Source organism: Acanthochromis polyacanthus, chromosome 9 (assembly GCF_021347895.1).
Source record: "Acanthochromis polyacanthus isolate Apoly-LR-REF ecotype Palm Island chromosome 9, KAUST_Apoly_ChrSc, whole genome shotgun sequence".
Taxonomy (NCBI): domain Eukaryota; kingdom Metazoa; phylum Chordata; class Actinopteri; family Pomacentridae; genus Acanthochromis; species Acanthochromis polyacanthus.
This window is the reverse complement of record NC_067121.1, coordinates 38,332,160-38,352,142: the sequence shown is the minus strand read 5'-3', so window position 1 is coordinate 38,352,142 and position 19,983 is coordinate 38,332,160. Positions and strand designations below refer to the sequence as shown.

At 38.8% G+C, this 19,983-nt stretch overlaps 2 protein-coding genes across 2 annotated transcripts; both read right to left on the bottom strand.

The window, feature by feature from the left end:
- Positions 1-175: 175 nt before the first annotated feature.
- On the bottom strand, positions 176-7,725 carry best4 (bestrophin 4). Its single transcript, XM_022209603.2, has 9 exons — positions 7,574-7,725; positions 7,399-7,499; positions 7,085-7,318; positions 6,201-6,355; positions 5,748-5,825; positions 3,524-3,676; positions 2,479-2,559; positions 2,242-2,396; positions 176-625 (listed from the first exon to the last, which is right to left on the bottom strand). Exons 1-9 carry the CDS (start codon positions 7,723-7,725, stop codon positions 439-441), a joined length of 1,296 nt encoding a protein of 431 aa, XP_022065295.1. The 3' UTR covers positions 176-438.
- Positions 7,726-9,812: 2,087 nt separating this feature from the next.
- On the bottom strand, positions 9,813-19,707 carry si:ch211-106k21.5 (SLIT and NTRK-like protein 5). Its single transcript, XM_022209602.2, has 3 exons — positions 19,310-19,707; positions 13,839-13,969; positions 9,813-13,762 (listed from the first exon to the last, which is right to left on the bottom strand). The coding sequence occupies exon 3, from the start codon at positions 13,758-13,760 to the stop codon at positions 12,561-12,563; it is 1,200 nt and encodes a 399-aa protein (XP_022065294.2). The 5' UTR covers positions 13,761-13,762; positions 13,839-13,969; positions 19,310-19,707; the 3' UTR covers positions 9,813-12,560.
- Between the last annotated feature and the right edge of the window lie 276 nt (positions 19,708-19,983).

The following is a 19,983-nucleotide window of genomic DNA, read 5'->3' as shown; positions in this document are numbered from 1 at the left end:
GTTGCAAAAGAACTTAATTAAGCTTCTTAAAAAATCTTGCATAATATTGTAAAGTCTTAATATTTAAATTATTCAAGTAAATTTACATCTTCATTTTTAACCCCCGATTGAGCTCATTTGTTTTTGCAGTTTTGTTTCTTCAAATCTTTTCTTGTCAAGAAATGAACACACAGAAAACCGTCAAAAACTTTATTACATTATGACAGTTTTCTTTAATAACTGATCAACTGTCATTAGATTTTTGTGAGCAAATAAAGACTAAAACACTCAAACTTTCATGTTCCAGCCCATATTATAACTCTCTGTAACCATGGCAACATTCTGCCTCCTGCTTCTTGTTTACATGAGTCAAGACTTTTAATGTGACAAAGATTTATTTTCCATATTTATCTGAAACAGTAAAGGCTGAGAAGACCTCATGAGAAGTCTGGATAATTATCAACAGTCGCCTTCATCGGCCTCGTCTTCGTCTCTCTGAGATAAGACGTCGATCAGGGAAGGAAGACTCCCTCCTCGTAGGAAACCTTCGTCTCTCTGCAGGACGCCGTTGACCCCTTTGGTCTGAAGAGGAAAATACTGTTTATCTCCAGCAGGATGGTGGATCTCCAGATCTTCAGCACTCATCCTGGAAAAACAGGAGACAAATCAAGTTCAAACTAGTAATGTGATTCAATTAATAATTAAGAAATACAACTTTTAAGGGAAATTTTAAGGAATTATTGGAATTTTCTTCCTGAAGGTTTTGCAAATTTTCTGAAATTTGGGGAATTTTTTTTTCTAGATTTTTGGATTTTTTTTCAGACAAGGAAACAATATTTTTGGTGCCTGTAAATGAGAACAACAGGAGGGTTAAGATACAGTCTACTGTTGAATTCACAAGAACAACAAAAAGAACCAAAGCAGAGAAAAAATACCTCTCGTGTTCCTGACCGAACGTTCTCAGTTACTTACCTCTGACTGAACGTTCTCTTCTAGTTTACCTCTGACTGAATGTTCTCTTCTAGTTTACCTCTGAGTGAACGTTCTCAGTTACTTACTTCTGATTGAACGTTCTCTTCTAGTTTACCTCTGATTGAACGTTCTCTTCTAGTTTACCTCTGACTGAACGTTCTCTTCTAGTTTACCTCTGACTGAACGTTCTCTTCTAGTTTACCTCTGATTGAACGTTCTCTTCTAGTTTACCTCTGACTGAATGTTCTCTTCTAGTTTACCTCTGAGTGAACGTTCTCAGTTACTTACTTCTGATTGAACGTTCTCTTCTAGTTTACCTCTGATTGAACGTTCTCTTCTAGTTTACCTCTGACTGAACGTTCTCTTCTAGTTTACCTCTGACTGAACGTTCTCTTCTAGTTTACCTCTGATTGAACGTTCTCTTCTAGTTTACCTCTGACTGAACGTTCTCAGTTACTTACTTCTGATTGAACGTTCTCTTCTAGTTTGCCTCTGACTGAACGTTCTCTTCTAGTTTGCCTCTGACTGAACGTTCTCTTCTAGTTTGCCTCTGACTGAACGTTCTCTTCTAGTTTACCTCTGACTGAACGTTCTCTTCTAGTTTACCTCTGAGTGAACGTTCTCAGTTACTTACTTCTGATTGAACGTTCTCTTCTAGTTTACCTCTGACTGAACGTTCTCTTCTAGTTTACCTCTGACTGAACGTTCTCTTCTAGTTTACCTCTGACTGAACGTTCTCTTCTAGTTTACCTCTGAGTGAACGTTCTCAGTTACTTACTTCTGATTGAACGTTCTCTTCTAGTTTACCTCTGACTGAACGTTCTCTTCTAGTTTACCTCTGACTGAACGTTCTCTTCTAGTTTACCTCTGACTGAACGTTCTCTTCTAGTTTACCTCTGACTGAACGTTCTCTTCTAGTTTACCTCTGACTGAACGTTCTCTTCTAGTTTACCTCTGACTGAACGTTCTCTTCTATTTTACCTCTGACTGAACGTTCTCTTCTAGTTTACCTCTGACTGAACGTTCTCTTCTAGTTTACCTCTGACTGAACGTTCTCTTCTAGTTTACCTCTGACTGAACGTTCTCTTCTATTTTACCTCTGACTGAACGTTCTCTTCTAGTTTATCTCTGACTGAACGTTCTCTTCTAGTTTACCTCTGACTGAACGTTCTCTTCTAGTTTACCTCTGACTGAACGTTCTCTTCTAGTTTACCTCTGACTGAACGTTCTCTTCTAGTTTACCTCTGACTGAATGTTCTCTTTACCTCTGACTGAACGCTCTCAGCTCACCTCATGTCGAAGGTGGATCCTTTGAAAGTGGGTCTGAGACTCTCTGCTGCCGTGGACAGAGTGTACGGGACTGAAAAGTGTCTCTGCTTCCAGTGTTTGTCCTTCACAACCGGAGCCAGGTTCTGGTACATGTCGTCCACCGCCAGCATGGACACCTGCAGGGACACACTGATTAATATTATTTAGCTTTATTTTTGGTGCTTCTGGGGTTTCTGAGTGAAGCTTTGAGGATTAAACCTGAATGTTTCTGTCAATCAGCTGGTTGGTTTCAAAGTCGTCATCGTCTTCACCGAATGGATTAATGATCAGCTCTCCAACCTGCAGAGGAACACAGGCTTCAGTTCCTCTGGTTCTACAGGAAGTCACAGGAAACACTCAGAAACTGTCGTTAAAATGGACTTTTCACAATAAAAGACTTGAAAATGTATTTAAAATCCGAACAAATCAAAGCTTTGCCAGTATTTTACTTTACTTTATATTTTATATTCATTGGTGTAGTCCAGTGTTTTCCAACCTGCGGGTCACGGCCCTCCAAAGGGTCACCAGATAACTCTGACGGGCCGTGAGATAATTATGCAAAGTTGTGATAAAAACTTTTATTTTAATTTTATCACACTCGTTTAAGTTATTCGGATTTTAGAAGTTTAAAGGAGAAATCCGTCTTTAGAGCGGCTACATATCTTTTTAAATAACTCGTCACATGTCAAAATGTTTTGAAAACCACTCATTTAATCTGATTAATAACAGTGTTATTATATAATAATAACATGGTATTATTATAATATTTACTATAGTTTTCATTAGTATGTTATAATATGGCATTATTATAGTAGCAATTAGGAACTTTATCATAGTTCTTTAATGTATTTAAATCTTAATAATAAAATGTTAATATGAAAATAACCTGTGGAAAACTGTCAAATTAACAATCAACAACAATCAAAGTGTTTATTGTCATGTGCACAGTATGGAAACATGTTTCCCAAATTCTTACTCTGCTGTCCACCAAATGCCTAATGTGTAGGAATACATTTAAAAGAATATACATAGAAATTGATACATTTTTAATGTGTAGTATTTCTGGTAAACACTTTCTGTCTTACAATAATTGCTATTTAAAAATATTTTTACCTCCTTTATAAATCCTGTACTTGTGAGCTTTGCATGCCGAAAACAAGTCAGTGAAAGCCTACTCGGCATTAAGACCATAGATTTATTACACCGTCTATGATTAAGACTGATTCTGACTAACGCAGCCTAAAACATGAATATGAAACGTTACCTTTAGCCAGCCGGTGTAGAAGAAGAACTGCAGCAAAGTGAAAACTGGAACGTACATGTCCAGCTGGTGGTCCACATATCCTTTGTCAGGGTTCAGGAATTGTCGTCCGATGACACAGAAGGCAAAGAAGGAGTAAACTGCGACAGTTACCACCTGAACAGGTACACAACCAGACGGAGAGAGTCAGTCTTAAAGGGAATTTATTAAATCTAAACGTGGTTCAGAATGACTTTATTTCAAACAAAGACTGAAGACAGAGGAGGTGAACAGCTTCACTGGAAAAAATGCCCCTCTCTAAAAGAGAAAAAAAAAGCTTATTTCAAGTAACTTTTACGTTGAAATAAGTGAGAAAATCTGACAACAGAACAAGTGAAAAGTGGCTTGCTAAGATTTCTTGAAATAAGATGTGATATTTAGAACACTGAGATCTTAAAATTAGCTGGGTAAACTTATTTTAATCTATATTTTACCAGGATTGTCAAGCTTAGGTGTCTTAACCCTCCTGTTGTCCCTATTTACAGCACCAAAAATATTGTTGCCTTCTCTGAAAAAATTCAGAAATTAAGCAAAAAAAAAAAATCTCCCAAATTTATAAAAAAAAAATTAGCAAAATCTTCAGGAAGAAAAATCCTTAAAAGTTTAGCTTAAATAAAAATCAAAAACTCAAAAAATCTAAAAATTGCAAATATTTAAAAAAAAGAGAAAAAATCTTCCAAAAATCCTAAAAATATCTAAAGTGATTCCATATATATCAGTAAAATTTCTAATATCTTCTAATAATTTCACTGGATTTTGGTTCATTTTTATGCGAATGTTCTTAAGGAAACATTTTTTTAACGTTTCTTTTTTGCACCAAAAAAAGTTCAAAAGACTTCCTAAAAAAATTTGAAAATGTGGAAGTTTTTTCTGTAAAAATATATCTATATTTTTCACATTTTAAAACATTAAACGGGTCAATTTGACCCGCAGGAGGACATGAGGGTTAAAGCAAGATAATTTCAAGATAGTTTGACTTCACAAGATATTTAAGATGCATTCTCTTAAAACAAGTCCCTCCATCTGCTGGAATGTCATTTGTGAATTTATCTTAAATCAAGTGGGATGAGTAATTTTGACCAAAAATAGACCTGGTAAGACTTGGAGTTTTTGCAGTGTTCAGGTGAAGTTAAAATAGATTTTTCTCTGTAAAACTCCTCCCTGATGGAGGAAACTGAACCTCTTTGGGATCGCATGTTTATTTCATACAGTAAATCTGACAGCAGGTTTCTCATTAGATTTACACACAACTAATGTCCAGGATCAATAAACACAGAACAGAAAGCTGAACAGAGACTCAAAATCTGACTATTAGATCTACAGAACATGGAAGCGGCTATAAAGGTACACAGGTAGACTGTGCAGGAGCAGGAGTGGAGGAAGAGCTGAAATAAAGATTAAATGGTTAATAAAAAAAAGTACAGTGGGTAAAATGTCCTTCAAGAATCAAAAGGAAAAGCACAAACTGTAGAAGAACATCCTCTGTAATGGTTAAATTACTGCTTTTTTTCTGACTAATGCTGCTTTATTTGTTTTATTTTATTTGAAACCCAGATGTTCTAACTAAACTCTCATTCTTAATGTTGTGTTCTTCATCTGTTTAAATAATATAAGTGTATATTTGAATCTAAAACACTGAATGTCTTTGTTTTGAAAAGGGCTGCATAAAAATCACACGTAAATAGTGAAAATAATGTTGATTCATATTATATGATTAGATTTCACTGGTGCACTTGTGTGTGAACAGAACTTTCCTGCTGCAGATGTTTGGCCTTAAATTAGTTAAAATTAAATGAAATCAACTAGGAAGCAACCAGTGAGGTTTTACTTTCACTTTGGATTCAGTCTGACAGCTATTTTCTCGGCTGAGTTGTTGATTGTTTTGGTTGATAAAAACTGAGAAAACAGTGAGAAATACCTGACAGTTATGCCATATTCATGATACTTGTTGATGTATTTTAAATTCTGTTAACATTTAATTATTTCTCGTGCCCCATATTTCCCATAAACATGAAAATGCATGCAGTGAAAAGCAGAAAATGTCAATTTAAATAAGACTAGAATAGAAAAGTATTAAGCAACAACTGAAGTATGGTAATATTACACATTCTGGATGTAAAATCTTAATTTACAAAGTAAATAGTGACTGAATAAATCTAACAGAGTAAATAGACGTTCCTGCTGGTACCTGAGTGTAGACCAGAGGGATGCTGATCCAGTCGTAGTGGAACAACAAGCTGCACTTTGCTCTGTAGTTATTCAGCTCCTGAAACACAGAAGAGCAGCGAGAAACACAGTTCAGACTCCCATCAGGGTGCTGTGTGATCTATATTGTGTTAACGTCAGGGCCGGCCCTAGGACTTTGGTGGCCCTAAGCAAGATTTTTTTTGTGGCCCCAAAACATGCACAGGGCAACTACCAAATCACATGCACAGCTTGTAATTGGATTAAAACACACATACACATGATTAACAGCAAATATTTATTTTTAAAAAAAATGGATCCTCGACAGGGACAAAATGCGAATCACACACTTATTGTGGTGTGGCCCCCTCTAGTGGATGTGGCTATAAACAACGGCATAGAGTGTTTATGCCAGCGGCCGGCCCTGGTTAACGCGGACAGAATAAGAACCTCGTACATCCATCAGCAGCCTCAGAGCGACGTCGTCCCTCACTCGGCCCTCCTCTCTCGCTCTGGACGCCAAGTTTGAAAACCAGGTTAAAGGAATCCAGTATTTGTTGAAGTCAGAGTATAGAGACTCGAACTTTTTCAGCTCGTGGACCGTCATGAATCCTGCACACACATGACACATGCTGATGTGATGTGATATATACAGAGTTCATTTGCAAAAACAGGTAACTCCGTTTTATACATTTTCAGAAAACTCGGTTTTTTTACTGTTTACTTAAGATCATAATAATAACAATAATAATAATTTTTTCTCTATTTTGTCATGTATTTCTCTACTGAGTCAAATCCACTAAACTTCAGTTTGATTGATATTATCTCAAGTAAACAATTAAAAAAATAAAGTTTTCTGAAAATTTATCAAAACACAGATATCTGTTTTTGCAAACATCAGACCCAGATGAATGCATTTCTAGTTTGTCTGTACTTTCTTTTTATGCTTATATGCTCCTGTTTTGATATAAGTGCCTTTTCTGTCATTTTGTGTCATGTTTTGTTATTATTTGTCTTGTTTTTGTTGTTTTGTGTCTAGTTTTTGTCATTTTGTCTCTTGCTTTGTCATTCTGTGTCTTGTTTTTGTCACCGATGATCTTGTTACTATAGCAATGAAGTCTATGGTAGTCTAACAAGCTAGTTGGAAAAGAGTTTGTGTTCACTATAAAAACCATTGCATTTGTAGAGGACTGAAGTCTCCCCCCCATTGTTGAGATCTTCCCATTGCAAAGATGTGCTTTCATTCACCATTTACAATAATACATTTATGGACAACCCACTAACGTGTTTGCGATCTTATTTCAAAGTAGAATCCAGGTAAATATCCCGACATGTTCCTACCAGCCTCCACAACATGCTCCATGGTTGGGAATCTCCTGTGGACTCTGGTGCTGATGGACCTCAGGATGAGGACGGAGGATAAGTTTGCGTATCTCATGAGCGTCCGTCGCAGCAGACGTCCTCTGTCGTCGGCTCCGTGGACGTTTCCAGAAACCACCATCATTAGGTTGTCCGGCAGCGGGAAACTGGTGTACTGACCCCACCACCGGTTGAAGGCCAGGGTCACGTAGAAACCTGCAGCAGAAACAGATCACACACGGGATTGATCTTCAGATTAGACTTTTGTCAGATAGAGTCTGTTCATTCAGTCTTACCGAGAACAAACAACACAGGGATGAAGCTGGTGTTGGTGAACTTATCACAGTAAAGAGCCACTCGCTCAAACAGATCCTGCTGCCTCGGAGACAGAAGAAACCTGCAAAAACATCATGAAACCTCAAGGAATCTGTCGCAAAGGGCTGAATGAAAGGATGAAATCTGGGAATTTACCTGTAAAACACGCTGAAAAACAGATAGACTGCACAGAACACCAGGAACTCTTTGTACAGCAGCCTGTAGATGCTTCCTCTCCACCTGAACAGGAGTCTGGAGAAACCACAAAACCTGGCATTGGCCACCTCCAGGGTGTAAGAAACGGTCATGTTTAGGCAGAAAACCCTGAAAAATACCAGGAATAACTGGTGTATTGTGTAATGAATTAACAACACTGTAAAAATGAACAGTATGACAGATGTTTCCCATTAAATTACAGATAATATCTGGTAAAAGCACAGAACCAAACGGAATTTTTGCTGATAGACCAGAAACACGAGTCAGAAATGTACATGATGTTCACACTGGAAATCTGTGTTTTTATAAATAGTAAATAGTGTTTTACAGCACAGTTCTACTGTATTTAAATTGGCAAAAATACCAGCATTTAACAAAGATTTGCTGCCAGATTTTAAGTTTTTAAATGTCACTTCTATTTTTATTATTTTTGTTATTTTTATTTGCAGTGCATATTAAACCATAAATAAACGTCTTACCTGTGAGGGTTGGATCCCGCGGGTGAAATCTGTGATCCAGAGAAGGAAAGCTCTTCCTCTGAGCCTCAATTTAAACCTTTCTGTTGTTCTGTCATAAATTAACATCTTAAATTTATTACCTGGGAACCTGCAGACAGAAACACACCCACAGATAAAGACTGAAAACAAACTCTTTCCTCCTTCAGAATAAAACACTCGGCCAATAAAACGTCTAAAAGTCTATAAGTACTGAATATTATACAGTTCAAAGAAAATGATTACTAAGCATTTTAATAAGATATATACCTGGAATTCATTTCTTTACAAGCTTTTATATTATCTATAATAGTTCAACATACTGTGATGAGCATTTTTTATCTGTTTTATGACTATGTTTTTATTTTAGATTTAAAAAATGGAATTAATTGTGTTTCGGATGTATTTTTTTGGTATTTTGATCTGTTTTGCTTCGTGAATCCTGATTACTTACTTTATATGTGTCTAATTAGCTGTAAACCTGTATTATATGCTTCATAATTCTGTTCTTTATGCTGTTTGTGTTACTTCTGGTGAAATAAAGTTTTCATTCGAGGGATTAAAAGCAATATTATGGTTTTAAAATGTAATTTAGAGATGCTAAATAAAGCTTTAAGGTACTTTGGACCAGTTATCTGAGTGGATCTGCTGCCTCGCCACACTAAATCCAATAAAACACACAGACTGATGCACAGCAGAAGCTTTCAGGGTTATTTATGTATTTATATAGTTGTACATATTTATACTGACGGTGATTACATGTCAGCAGTCCAAACATCAGGTCCATCCCTGCCGTCTCTCGGTCTCTGTCTTTGGTTCTCCTGTTTGTTTTTCACATGGTTTCGGCCGTCTACTGTAAATCACGCTCTTCTTTCTGCGGTCCTGTTTGCTGTCCTCTGACTGGATATTTATGGGATCATGTTTCCTCCATCAGAGCCCAGAAATCACCCAGAACTTCCCCATTCTCACACTGTTTGCACCCGTAATAAATTTACTACCCTTAGATTTATGTGTTTGTCACAATAAATTATCCTCAGTGTGCTTTTATTTAAAGCTAATTTCAATTCCATACGCTAGATGGCGCTGATGTTATGCCCCCAGCTTCGACCCTGAGGCCTCGCTGTCTGTATTTTTGTCATAAACACACCCGAAGGTCCTTTTATTGACAGAAAACAGCAAAAAGAACACCTGACATACTAAGTACTGCTTCTGTTTGTTCATTTATGCTCCTTCCTATCTATAAAAGCACTGATTAGCCAGATTATTTCCTCTTAAAGTCATAAGGTGCATAACATTTTCTATTCTGTTATCGCTCCAATGTCATATCTTTTGACAATGGTTTCTCTGTGACCTTGATCCATCCAGATGAAAAGTCCTCCCAGATTAGCACGAGCAGCTCAGTCATTTCCTGATCTAAGACCTCTGAGAAAGCAGCTCATCGTTTCAGTAACCCAATGCTGTAATTACAACTTCCCACGGCGGCTGAAATCAGAGCTCAACAGAAAAGTGGGATTTCACCTGGGTCATTGTCGGGGCAGAAAAGAACCGAGAGGCCGCAGAGAAAAAAAGCCTCAACGAAAAGATCTGGAGCAAGTTCTCAAAGATACTAATAATGATAGATTTCAGGTTTTTCTGTCCTTTATCATCAGTTTATGGGGTTACTAATCACCGTAATAAAGCGGAAATCGTATTTAAAAAGGGTTTATTTTTCTTACAACAATCTTATGCATACAAAACAATCAAGGTAGTGCATCTTCCAGTTTACACATAAGGACAAAAATCAGTGCTTTAATTGTATGATATCAGTATTCCCATTCAGTTGCCAAAGAATCATTAATAAAGTAGTTTTTAGCATTTAGAGGAAGAAACTGTTCCATCAAACAGTTCACGAGACCCAATTTTAATTCAAACTTCACAAAAAAAATATGAAAGTAGTGGTGTATGTTTTGCATCTTGTTCAGCTGGTGTTCTTTTGTTGAAGTTTATTTTCTAACATGAATGCATAAATGCTGCTTCAAACCCACTTTTTGAGCTTCAGGGAGACTGAACTGGCTGAAAAGTGGTCAAATAGAAATACAGAGTCTAATAAACACTAAATAAGGTTTTCAAATAGCCGCAATGTGTAAGGTTTTCATTGACTGTTAGCTAAGCATTAGCATGCCCAGCTAGCTAGCAGTAAGTAGTAGCTTTAGTTCAGGAAAGCAAAACGCTTATTAGTAACTAACTATGGCAGTTTGTGGGATCGCAGATTGTATGTTAAAAGCCCATTTGAACTCTATTTTAAATATAGCATTTTAGCGCTGAGTAGCAGGTCCTGGATGCTATCAGAGTTTAAGCTAACCTCCACTCCAGCAAACCAAGCTAAATGTGACATCTTAGCTTATCAAACTCAGTCCAGATCTTGTAAAGTAGATTTCTTTCAAAGGTATAATTAGAAACATACAGAACTTATTGTTTTTTCGGCCAATGTCAAAATTGAATATACTGAGTCCAAGAGAGAGACTCTCTAAAAAGTCATTTGTTGATGGTGTTTTCACCAAACACAACATAATTTGCTGGCTACCACTCTGATAATACCTGCCAGGAAGTTGTCATTTCAGCCAGCAAGATCTAGAAAATCCAAACAGAAATATAAAAATACCAGTGTAATTTTGTGAACCTCTATTTTTTTTTTAAAATTACTATAAACCATTACAATAAGGCCATTATAAGGAATGGAAGGCATAGAAGCAACAATGCTGGAATATTTTTTCCCCAGGTTGCTAAAATTAACCAAAAATAAACTAAAAACAAAACCATATTTACAACTAAAAGCCATTTTTCTGTACAGAATGCAACATTCACACATTTGTTTGTTTGTCTCTTGGCTGAGGAGCTTGTGGCATTTGGAAAGCAGCGATCCTCACAATGTCGATAAATAAAGCTGCGGTGGGAAATATGTGAGAAACCCGTCTGGAAAATACACCTCAGTTTTTTCAATTCCAGGAAGCTCCACACCCTTCGCTGCACCCTCGTCGCTCTCACAAACCAATTGACTCTGAAAGCCAGCAGTGTGGGTGTGATTCGACCGTCTGTTTTCCACATCTTAGATAACAATCGAGCGTCTGCGCCTTTACAATGACAGCGTTGTCTTTTGTGCAGGTCTCCTCTGTCGTTTTACTGAGATTTTTTATCTTAAACCAGCATTTAGACCCGGCAGTTTCCAACCGACGTGCACATTTTGGAGTTTCTATCCTTCATTAACAATGCATGACAGATTTAGACTTCTCACCTGAGCTTTACATTCCACATTTCACTTTGAATTAAGCGTGAGCATTGCGGTGGGATTAGTCACTGTTCAGCACCTATATTTCTGGTCGTGCAGCTTCATCAGGAAATATCGTGAATGCAGCGTAATGAGCAACAAGTCAAACTGGAATGCTTTTAATAATTACACGTGGGTGAGGTGAACACCTGGACATACAAAGACCTGCTTCACTTCACATCAACTAAAAATATGTCCTGTCTTTTGTTTGGCATTAAATAGAACAAATGTATTTGGGTTTTTGCATTTTTTTTTCTTCCAGAGAGAGAAAAGCTGGCCTCCCTTTCAAACCGTCGCTGCGTTCCTCAGGTCCCGAAGGAAAAGCCTCGGATTGAATCACTTCCTCTGCATTCTGATGCTACAGAGGTCGGGCAGCACCGTCTGTCAGGAGATAACCTGTATTTTCACACTGTCTCTCTTTAGCGCAAAAAAACAACATTTTGAACATTTTGGGAAATGCACTTTGTCGTTTTTTGCCCAGAAATACACTGATAAAGGTCTCATGGTTATATTTTCACAATGAAACTTCTGATGTCCAAATTTTCAACATTTTTGAGAAATTTTTAAACATTTTTTGGTGGGAACAAAGAAATGTTTAAAATGTTTCTTAAGAACATTCATATCGATTTTGATGTGAATGTTCTTAAAGAAAATATTAAACATTTTACTGATATATATGTAATCACTTTAGATATTTTTAGTATTTTTTTTTGAAGATTTTTACTCATTTTTTTAAGAATTTTCTTGCCAAATCTGGGGGATTTTTTTTTAAAACAAAGATTTTAAGGGAAACTTCTAAGGAATAATTGGAATTTTCTTCCTGAAGGTTTTGCAAAATTTTCAGAAATTTGGGGAATTTGTTTTGCAGGTTTTTAAATTTTTTTCAGACAAGGAAACAATATTTTTTGGTGCCTGTAAATGAGGACAACGGGAGGGTTAAATAACAGCTGATCAATGGCTGAATCAAACGGGACTGTGGGGTTCTTATGTACAGACAAAAACACAAAGACAGAAACCTGTAGCATCTCTGGAAGAGAGTTTTAAGACTTCCTCTGTCATCCTGATGGTTTTACACCAATAAAACAAAAAGAGAATTCCCAAAATGTTGAACCATTCCTTTGAGATGACGTCATGAGAGGTCGACGTTCTCGTAGTCTCCGTGGTCCGAGTCCTCCAGTTCGATCCCCGGTACCAGGCTGTAGTACTCGGTGGACTGAGTCATGTAAGCTTTCTCTCTGTCTGCTGAGTCTTTCATCACTTCCGTCACACTGACGGTGTCCAGCTCCGTCTTACTGGCTCCATCAGGCTCCTGGGAGCTGGAACAGCGTGAGGAGACTCCGGGAAGAGACTCCACTGATCCCAGTTTGATCTCCACTTCTTCATAGATGTCCCTGGTGCTGCCCAGCAGGGTGGAGGCCGGACGGAGCAGCAGCTGGTTCTTCAGGATTCCCTCTTTGTCTTTGCTCGGTTCAGTAACCGACGGCTGCTGCTTGTTGCGGGGATGTTTCTGTCCGTTGCAGCTGGAGCTGGGAGTGCTTTTCTTAGAGATGTTGAACACAGGAGCTTCTTTCTTCTTCCGCTTCCTCCCACAGCACCAGCAGAGCAGCAAGGCGGAGAGGATGAGGAGGGGGAGGATGATGAAGAGCGCTGTGAGGCCGGCCGGGCGGCAAACGTCGCTGAGCCTCACTGACCACACGGTCCTGCCGGCCAGGTGTCTGGGAGAGGAGCAGGTCAGGTTCTCCACCAGATCCTGCAGCCGGGTGGTCCTGTTGGCCTTCTCACCTGCCTCCAGGCCTCCCAGTAGCAAACAGGAACAATCCCAGCAGTTCCCATCTAGCTCCAGCCTCTGAAGTCTGGGCTTCTGCAGGATAGAACCAGGGAGGAAGCGCAGCTGGTTCCCCTGCAGGTTCAACTTCTGGAGGCCTTCAGAGTCCTGAAGGAAGCCTTCAGGAAGCTCCTCCAGCAGATTCCAGCTCAGATCCACCTCCACCAGGCCGGGCTGATTGGCCAGAAACTCTCTGGGCAGCTCAGTTAGTCTATTCTGACCCAATAAAACTTTCTTCAGTGAGGACGTCACTTTGTCGTTCCTGTCAATGGAGCTGATGTTACAGTTGGAGAGGTCCAGAGTCTCCACGCTGGTTTCATTGGTAAACACAGACCAGAGCACACGACTGAAGGCAGAGCCGGAGAAGTTCAGGCAACAGACATCAGCTGGAACCTCCGAGGGAAACTGGGACCAAACGGTGGCAGCTGGACAAACACATCCAGCAGCAAGTCCAGTCGTCACCAGAGGAATGGAAACCAGCAGGAGAATCCACCGGACGAGCATCTCTGAAGCAGGAAAGGCGGTAAATGTGACTTAATCACTGCATATTTCACTACGACAGTGTCTTCTTCCTCTTCCTACCTGCCTCCTGTTGGATCCTCTTTACTACCAGGGACGTAAATACACTTCAGCTCCTCCGAGGACTCCTGGTTACCGTGAGGATCGCAGCAGTTGGCATGGTGACCGGACCACTGGGGATCAGCAGCGTTTGGCTGTGAAGAGAAAACAGATGCTTCTGTGACTGTAAGCTGTAAACTGACAGATGAACAAACACTAGTACAGGTTTCAGCTGGTCCAAGATGCAGACTTTAGACCCCTCAAATCTGGGCTGATGTGCTTTTATCCAAATAAATCAATAAATCTGCACTTTGAGCAAGGTCCTGCATTCTTGATGTTGATTATTTCAGAAGCAGTTCTACATTTTTTCCAGGAAGAATCTAAACAATAGACTAAAGATGAAAGTGAATCGACACAAGGATAATAAAATGAACTTTCTTTAAACAGTTTTTAATGGTAATTGTTATTTTAGAGATTTTCCCTGTTTGTTATATTGCAAATAATGCAAAGCAGAATCACAGAAAAAAGTATAAATTTAACTATGAACAAGTTTTATTTTCTTTCAAAGTACTTGAGGGAATATGGAGGAGAATATCAGAAACAATGTCCTTCAGGGAGATAATTCTAACTGTAATGAAAGTTTTATATTCAACATATGAATGTGGACTGTTTCTCTGTTTTATGCCCTTCATGTTTTCACTGGCATATGTTTGAAAAACAGAACAAAAACAGGTTGTTTAAAGACTTCTGACGGTACTTCAAGAGACTCCTGACTCTTATTTCTCTTTAATTAAAGATTTCCAGGGCTGTGAGAAGAATGCTTGTTTAGCAGATATTTTCTTATTGAGATGTGGAACAGTCTTGGAGGATTCTGTACATTAAGACAAAGACTTTTTAATCACACTTTGCTGGTTGATGTATTTTAAAGAAAAGAAAACCAGTCATCTCTGTGAGCTGAATCCATGCAAACATGTGAGACTAGCATGAACCTCCTGAGATTTATTTTACGGGCACATGAAAATATAAATTCAGCCACAGAGCTAATTTTGGTTCGGAGCCATGCGGCAGGTTCATGTTCAGTTTAACTGCAACAAACAACATCAAAGCAGAAACGGCAGAAAAACAACCTAAATGAGCCTGAGGATGGTCCCGACACAGTATGTTTAACTTCACTGTAATTCCACCTCTCTGGACTATTTTAGGCTCAGGTTTGGTTGCTGCTCAGGAGACCGTGACATGACAACGTTCAGGAAACTCTAATTGCTGGTCACTTCCTAAAACACGCGTGTTCTGTGACGCGGTGTGAACACAAACGCACATGCGGTCGACATAATCGAGGCCCGTCTTTTCCAAATGAGAAGCAGGCAGGATGACAGAGACTGTTTGTTTCATCCTCCACAATAGGACTGAAAGCTGCTCTGAGGCAGGAATGTGCTAACTCCCCAACAACAGGGTCGATTCTTTACCAGAGGAGGGTTTAGGCAGAACCACTGCTGTCAGCTGGAGCCTGACGGGGTCACGGAGACGCCATTAACCACAAAGAAACCTCACTTCACCCTCTGTAACGGCACCCGGAGTCGGAATAAACTGACTTCAGACAGAGAATATTCAAATATGCAATCGCTAAATCACAACACAACGGACAATTAATGGGTGATGAACTTTGAAAATCAAGAGATTCTACCTAAGACCGCTGAATAGGTAATTGCTTTTGCCCTAACAGGTTGCATCTCGGCTGCAAGTGTTTTTGTCTATCTGAAAAAGCCAATTAGAGCTGAATACAGGGAACGGATTCAGCTACTGACAGCAAACGCATCATATTAGTTAATGATAGCCAACTTTTATGATCATAAAGGATCATATTTGCTGTTCTGGAATTAAGCATTCGGGTTTTTAATGTCATAAGAGTTAAATGTACTTGCTTTTTTGGATAGTGCTTACCTTGTTTGTCACCGCTGTTCTAAAGTAACAGTATTGTGGTTTACGGTTCACAAATATATATATATATACAATACACACACTCAGCTTTACTTTCTCCGCTTTAACTCCTGTTAAAGAGTCCCAAATAAAGAGCTGTCCTGTAATTTACAAGGCAGAGATGGATTCTCAGCCTAAAATATCAGCAGAGCAGCGAGAGGCTCTGGAACAAACGCAGGAAGTGAGCGTCAGTGGAGAGAAATAATCTGCCTGGAGCTGATATCTGCAGCTTGTACAGATGATCTAATACATCTAGAATGTGTAGAGGGGAGGATGAGATGAAGGAGGATGTATACGTTACAGCGGTGAGTCTGGATTCAAAGAGGGAGCTGACAGTTTGACACTGAGCATGACAGTAATAAGTTGGGTAAATTCCCACCTAAAGCTGCTAAAAACTGATTTTCTGAAGCAGAAACAAGTAATTGGGACTCTAACAATCTTATAAATGTTACACTGGCATAAGATCTTAGCAAAAAATGTTGATACAGACCTGTTAAATTAGTTGATTTAGGAGTAGTGATAAGACACATACTGGATGTTTTACTGTTGAAAGGTCAACTTGTCGGTATTCTCTGTAAGGGCTACTTTGGATTCCTGAACTACAATCTCTTGTTAGATATTAACTGATGGACACATCTGCAGTAATCTAGTCCAGGCTGGTTTATTGGGTCTCCAGCTGACTTTATTGATGTGTTGATTGATTTTGTTAAATGTTTTCCAGCAGAAGCACAGAAACATTCATTTAGAGTCACGTTTCTGGATGCCTGGTGAATATAACATGAAATATCATTCTTCTTTAAGCTCTGTTTTGGTCTCTACAAACTCCTGAGATGAGATATCCACTGCGTTCACCAGCTTATAGCTAACTTTATGTTAGGTTTCTGAGATTTGTAAAGGTCAAGGTGAGCAAAAACAGTAAATTTGCTGGTCTGAAAGCAAAACAACGAGCTGAAAGTCACTAAAACTGAAGAAAACGGCAGGATTCAATCACTGTGAGCAACAATCACTGTGAGCAACAACTTTCAATACAAATAGTCATGCGAGTCATAACTGGTATAATTATACTGATTAAAGTAGCTTTTAAACTGCACTGTGGAAATATTTTAGGCACTTAATGTGATGATTTCTTCTAAAATAAAGCCATGAATAGTTTAGATTTGTCGGTTAACTTCACACAAAGTGCAGAAAATAAGAAAACTTTCACATTAACAACACACTAGTGTTTGTGTCTGGTTATTAGGACACTTAGAAGGTAAGTTAGGGTTAGGGTATGGAAACACTTCTGCATAGCTGACTGTCCTATGATGGTCATCTATGAATCAATCAGCTAAACAGCTAAATATGCACAAGTTTAAAAAGGTGACAGTTGTCCTGAATGTGGAAAAATGCTACAGAGACCAAAGCCATTCTATGCATCAGGCTGAAAACATGTTTCTTTTTGCTGTAAAGTTCAATATTTTAACATAGGGTTCTATAGGGATTGACTTCATGTTCGCTTCATTTTTCATCCCAAGAGGTTTGCTGCTTGGCTTTACCTTCTTGGAGAACTTTCCACAGTTCTTCCTTGGATTCAGACTGACTCAGTGTCTTCTGTCTCTTCATGTAATCCTAGATTAGGACTCTGTGGGAGTCCAACCATCCACTTATTTGATCTTCTTGGGGCTCTGGCTATGTTTTGGGGTTCTTTGTCCTGCTGTTGGATGAGTTTGGGCCAATCAGATGTCTTCATTTTGGAATCTTCCAATCCATGAATCAACCATCCAGTTTCTTCTGCTCATCCATAAGCTCATTCCGGATGTCTCTTTTAGCAGTGACATTTTTCAGCTCCTCTGGCTCACAGCTTAAGTCCCTAAAATGTAATAAAAGTACTGTATAAGTGCCCGGTGCGCCCTCAGTTTGAGGTTTGTTCAGAAATTCAATGTGTTAAATATAAAGTAGAGGTGCTGTTAGGTGATTTTTTCTTTACTTCTGAACAGAGCCCGGCTAATTGTTCAGGCTAACCGGCTAGCTAGATCCAGGCTAACCTTTTCTGCTAACTGTTTCTCATTCAGGGTTAGTTTCATGGCTTGTTGGGATAAAGCAAAGTCTGTTTTTGAAGATTTATTAACATTTTCTGAGTTTAGGTGTGGTTCACTACAGAACTGAACATTTAAAGCTAAATCTTTAGAGGTTTTATCAAAGTTAAATATCGGTGTATTTTTTAGCATTCAAAAATAAACAACTTCGGAGGTTTTTTTCACCGTGCCTCATCGTTTTGATGTGTTTTTGGTTTTCCAAAAGGAAAAGAGGGCTACTAAACTGGATTAGACAGATTTGGGGAGTTAAAACTTCAGCAAAGCACCGTAGAAATGACTTGACATGTTGTGTTTGGTTGATGTGTTGAAATGTCATCATAAAACAGCGAATTATTCAGAAATGAGAAATCCTTAAAAAAACTGAAAAAAGAAAGACAGCAAAGTTGATAAAAGACAGCCATGTTCCATGTTTTTAATTTCAAACTCTTAAATGTTCCATCACGTGAACGGAGCGCCTGTAGTTTGGTGGTTTTTATGTCGTCCTTTACTCTGGAATCATTTGCATGCTGCTATGAAAGACTTTTGTTCTAAATGATGGTTATCAACAGACAGATACAGTCAAACTTTCATCGCTCTGAACAGGAAAAAGGAAAAGTAGTGGGTTGCATGCAGGTAATAATTTAACTAGATTTGGATACTGTAGTTCAAATGTTTACTTGAACATCTGAGTCACCAGGTCAGACAACTTTTAGCCTGAAGAGTCAAACTCCCATCTCAGTGTGTCAACAACAACAACAACAACAACAACAACAACAACAACAACACTGTAAAGGTGAAAGTCGACTGGCTGCTGCCTTGTTTGGGGTTTCTGTCCGTTCATGTCGGTGCAAACACTGATCTTTGGAGCTTGACACGCAAACGCTGGTGGACATTTGCAGACTTTCAGCTCCTTCTGAGGATGAAGGCGCTTCATCCAAAATGGGTATTTAAATCTGGAGAACAAGATGATCTCACTGCCTAACAATGTCAGTCGCTACATCCTCTCTGGCAGCGGTGCTTCCTCTGAAATAACGGCCTCCATTCTCCTTTCATGCAGCTTTATAATATCTGAGTAACACTGAGGATGCATAAAGCACATACTAGGTACTTTTTAAAATCAATTTAATGTCCAAAAATGTTACTTAAATCAGCTCATTTTTACTCAGTATTGTTAAATACAATCATTCCAAGCAAACAAAAGTTGGAGATGTTTGACTCAATCAATGATATGTAGAAAAATCTAATTTATTGTTGTCTTTTAAAGTTTTCTGAGCATGATAGTCAATATTGGAAGCTACTATCTGCACAAAACTCACCATAACAGTATTAATTACCGGAAAATGTGCAAAATGTAAAACCAAAACAGTGATAGTAAATAAGAAAAAACGAATAAAAGTTCCAAACACATGACTGAACACGTGTTTTCAGGTATAATAAATCAGTAATCCAGGTGTGTTTTCCTACCTGTGTGAGTCTCTGATGGAGGATCCAGGCGTCAGCAGCTTCTCTCCTCTCTGCATCATCCAGCAGCCGGCTGAAGATCTCCTCCTCTGGCTCTGAGGGAGTGTCTCCCTCCAGGAGGAACGTGGAAGTCCAGCCTCCAGTTTCTGTGTCAGGGTGTTAATTAGGTTGTCTGACTAAAGAGCGTTTATAAGTTGGTCCGACTGAAGGCGACAGATTAGATCCTTCCTGAACTCAGCGCAAAGTTTAACTGAACTGCTGGTTGAGGACGGAGCGCCGCCTGGTGGCTCAACTGATGACTGACACAGGAACAGATGAGTGACGGTCATCTGGTGGGTAGAAAGACGTTTCCTGACCAGCTAGCAGTTTGGTAGAACCATGTTGGGCTTGTTTTTTTTCTTGGTGTAATGAACGGCTGCCTTGGATATTTTCAGTTTTTATCTCTACCTGTCTCATGCCAATTTCCAGCAGTGCCTTTGTGGCTTCACATAATTCTTTAGTTTTAGGCATAATGTGAGAGCTGACAACGTCTGAGCTGCAAAGCAAATACCCTACATACAATCATCTCGAAATCCCGAGTGTTACATATTTCTTTCCAATAAATAATATAATGCTTTTGCTGATTTAACGTTTGGGACAGTAAGTGGTGCAGTTTTCATGTATTTTATATAAATTTC

Excerpts from the sequence above, each read along its gene's own strand:
- best4 (XM_022209603.2), bottom strand. The coding sequence starts at position 7,725 with ATGACCGTTTCTTACACCCTGGAGGTGGCCAATGCCAGGTTTTGTGGT. Across the intron at positions 2,560-3,523 it reads TCTACACCGGCTGGCTAAAG|GTTGGAGAGCTGATCATTAA; the intron begins GTAACGTTTCAT and ends GTTCCTCTGCAG. Across the intron at positions 626-2,241 it reads GGATCCACCTTCGACATGAG|GATGAGTGCTGAAGATCTGG; the intron begins GTGAGCTGAGAG and ends CTGTTTTTCCAG.
- si:ch211-106k21.5 (XM_022209602.2), bottom strand. The coding sequence starts at position 13,760 with ATGCTCGTCCGGTGGATTCTCCTGCTGGTTTCCATTCCTCTGGTGACG.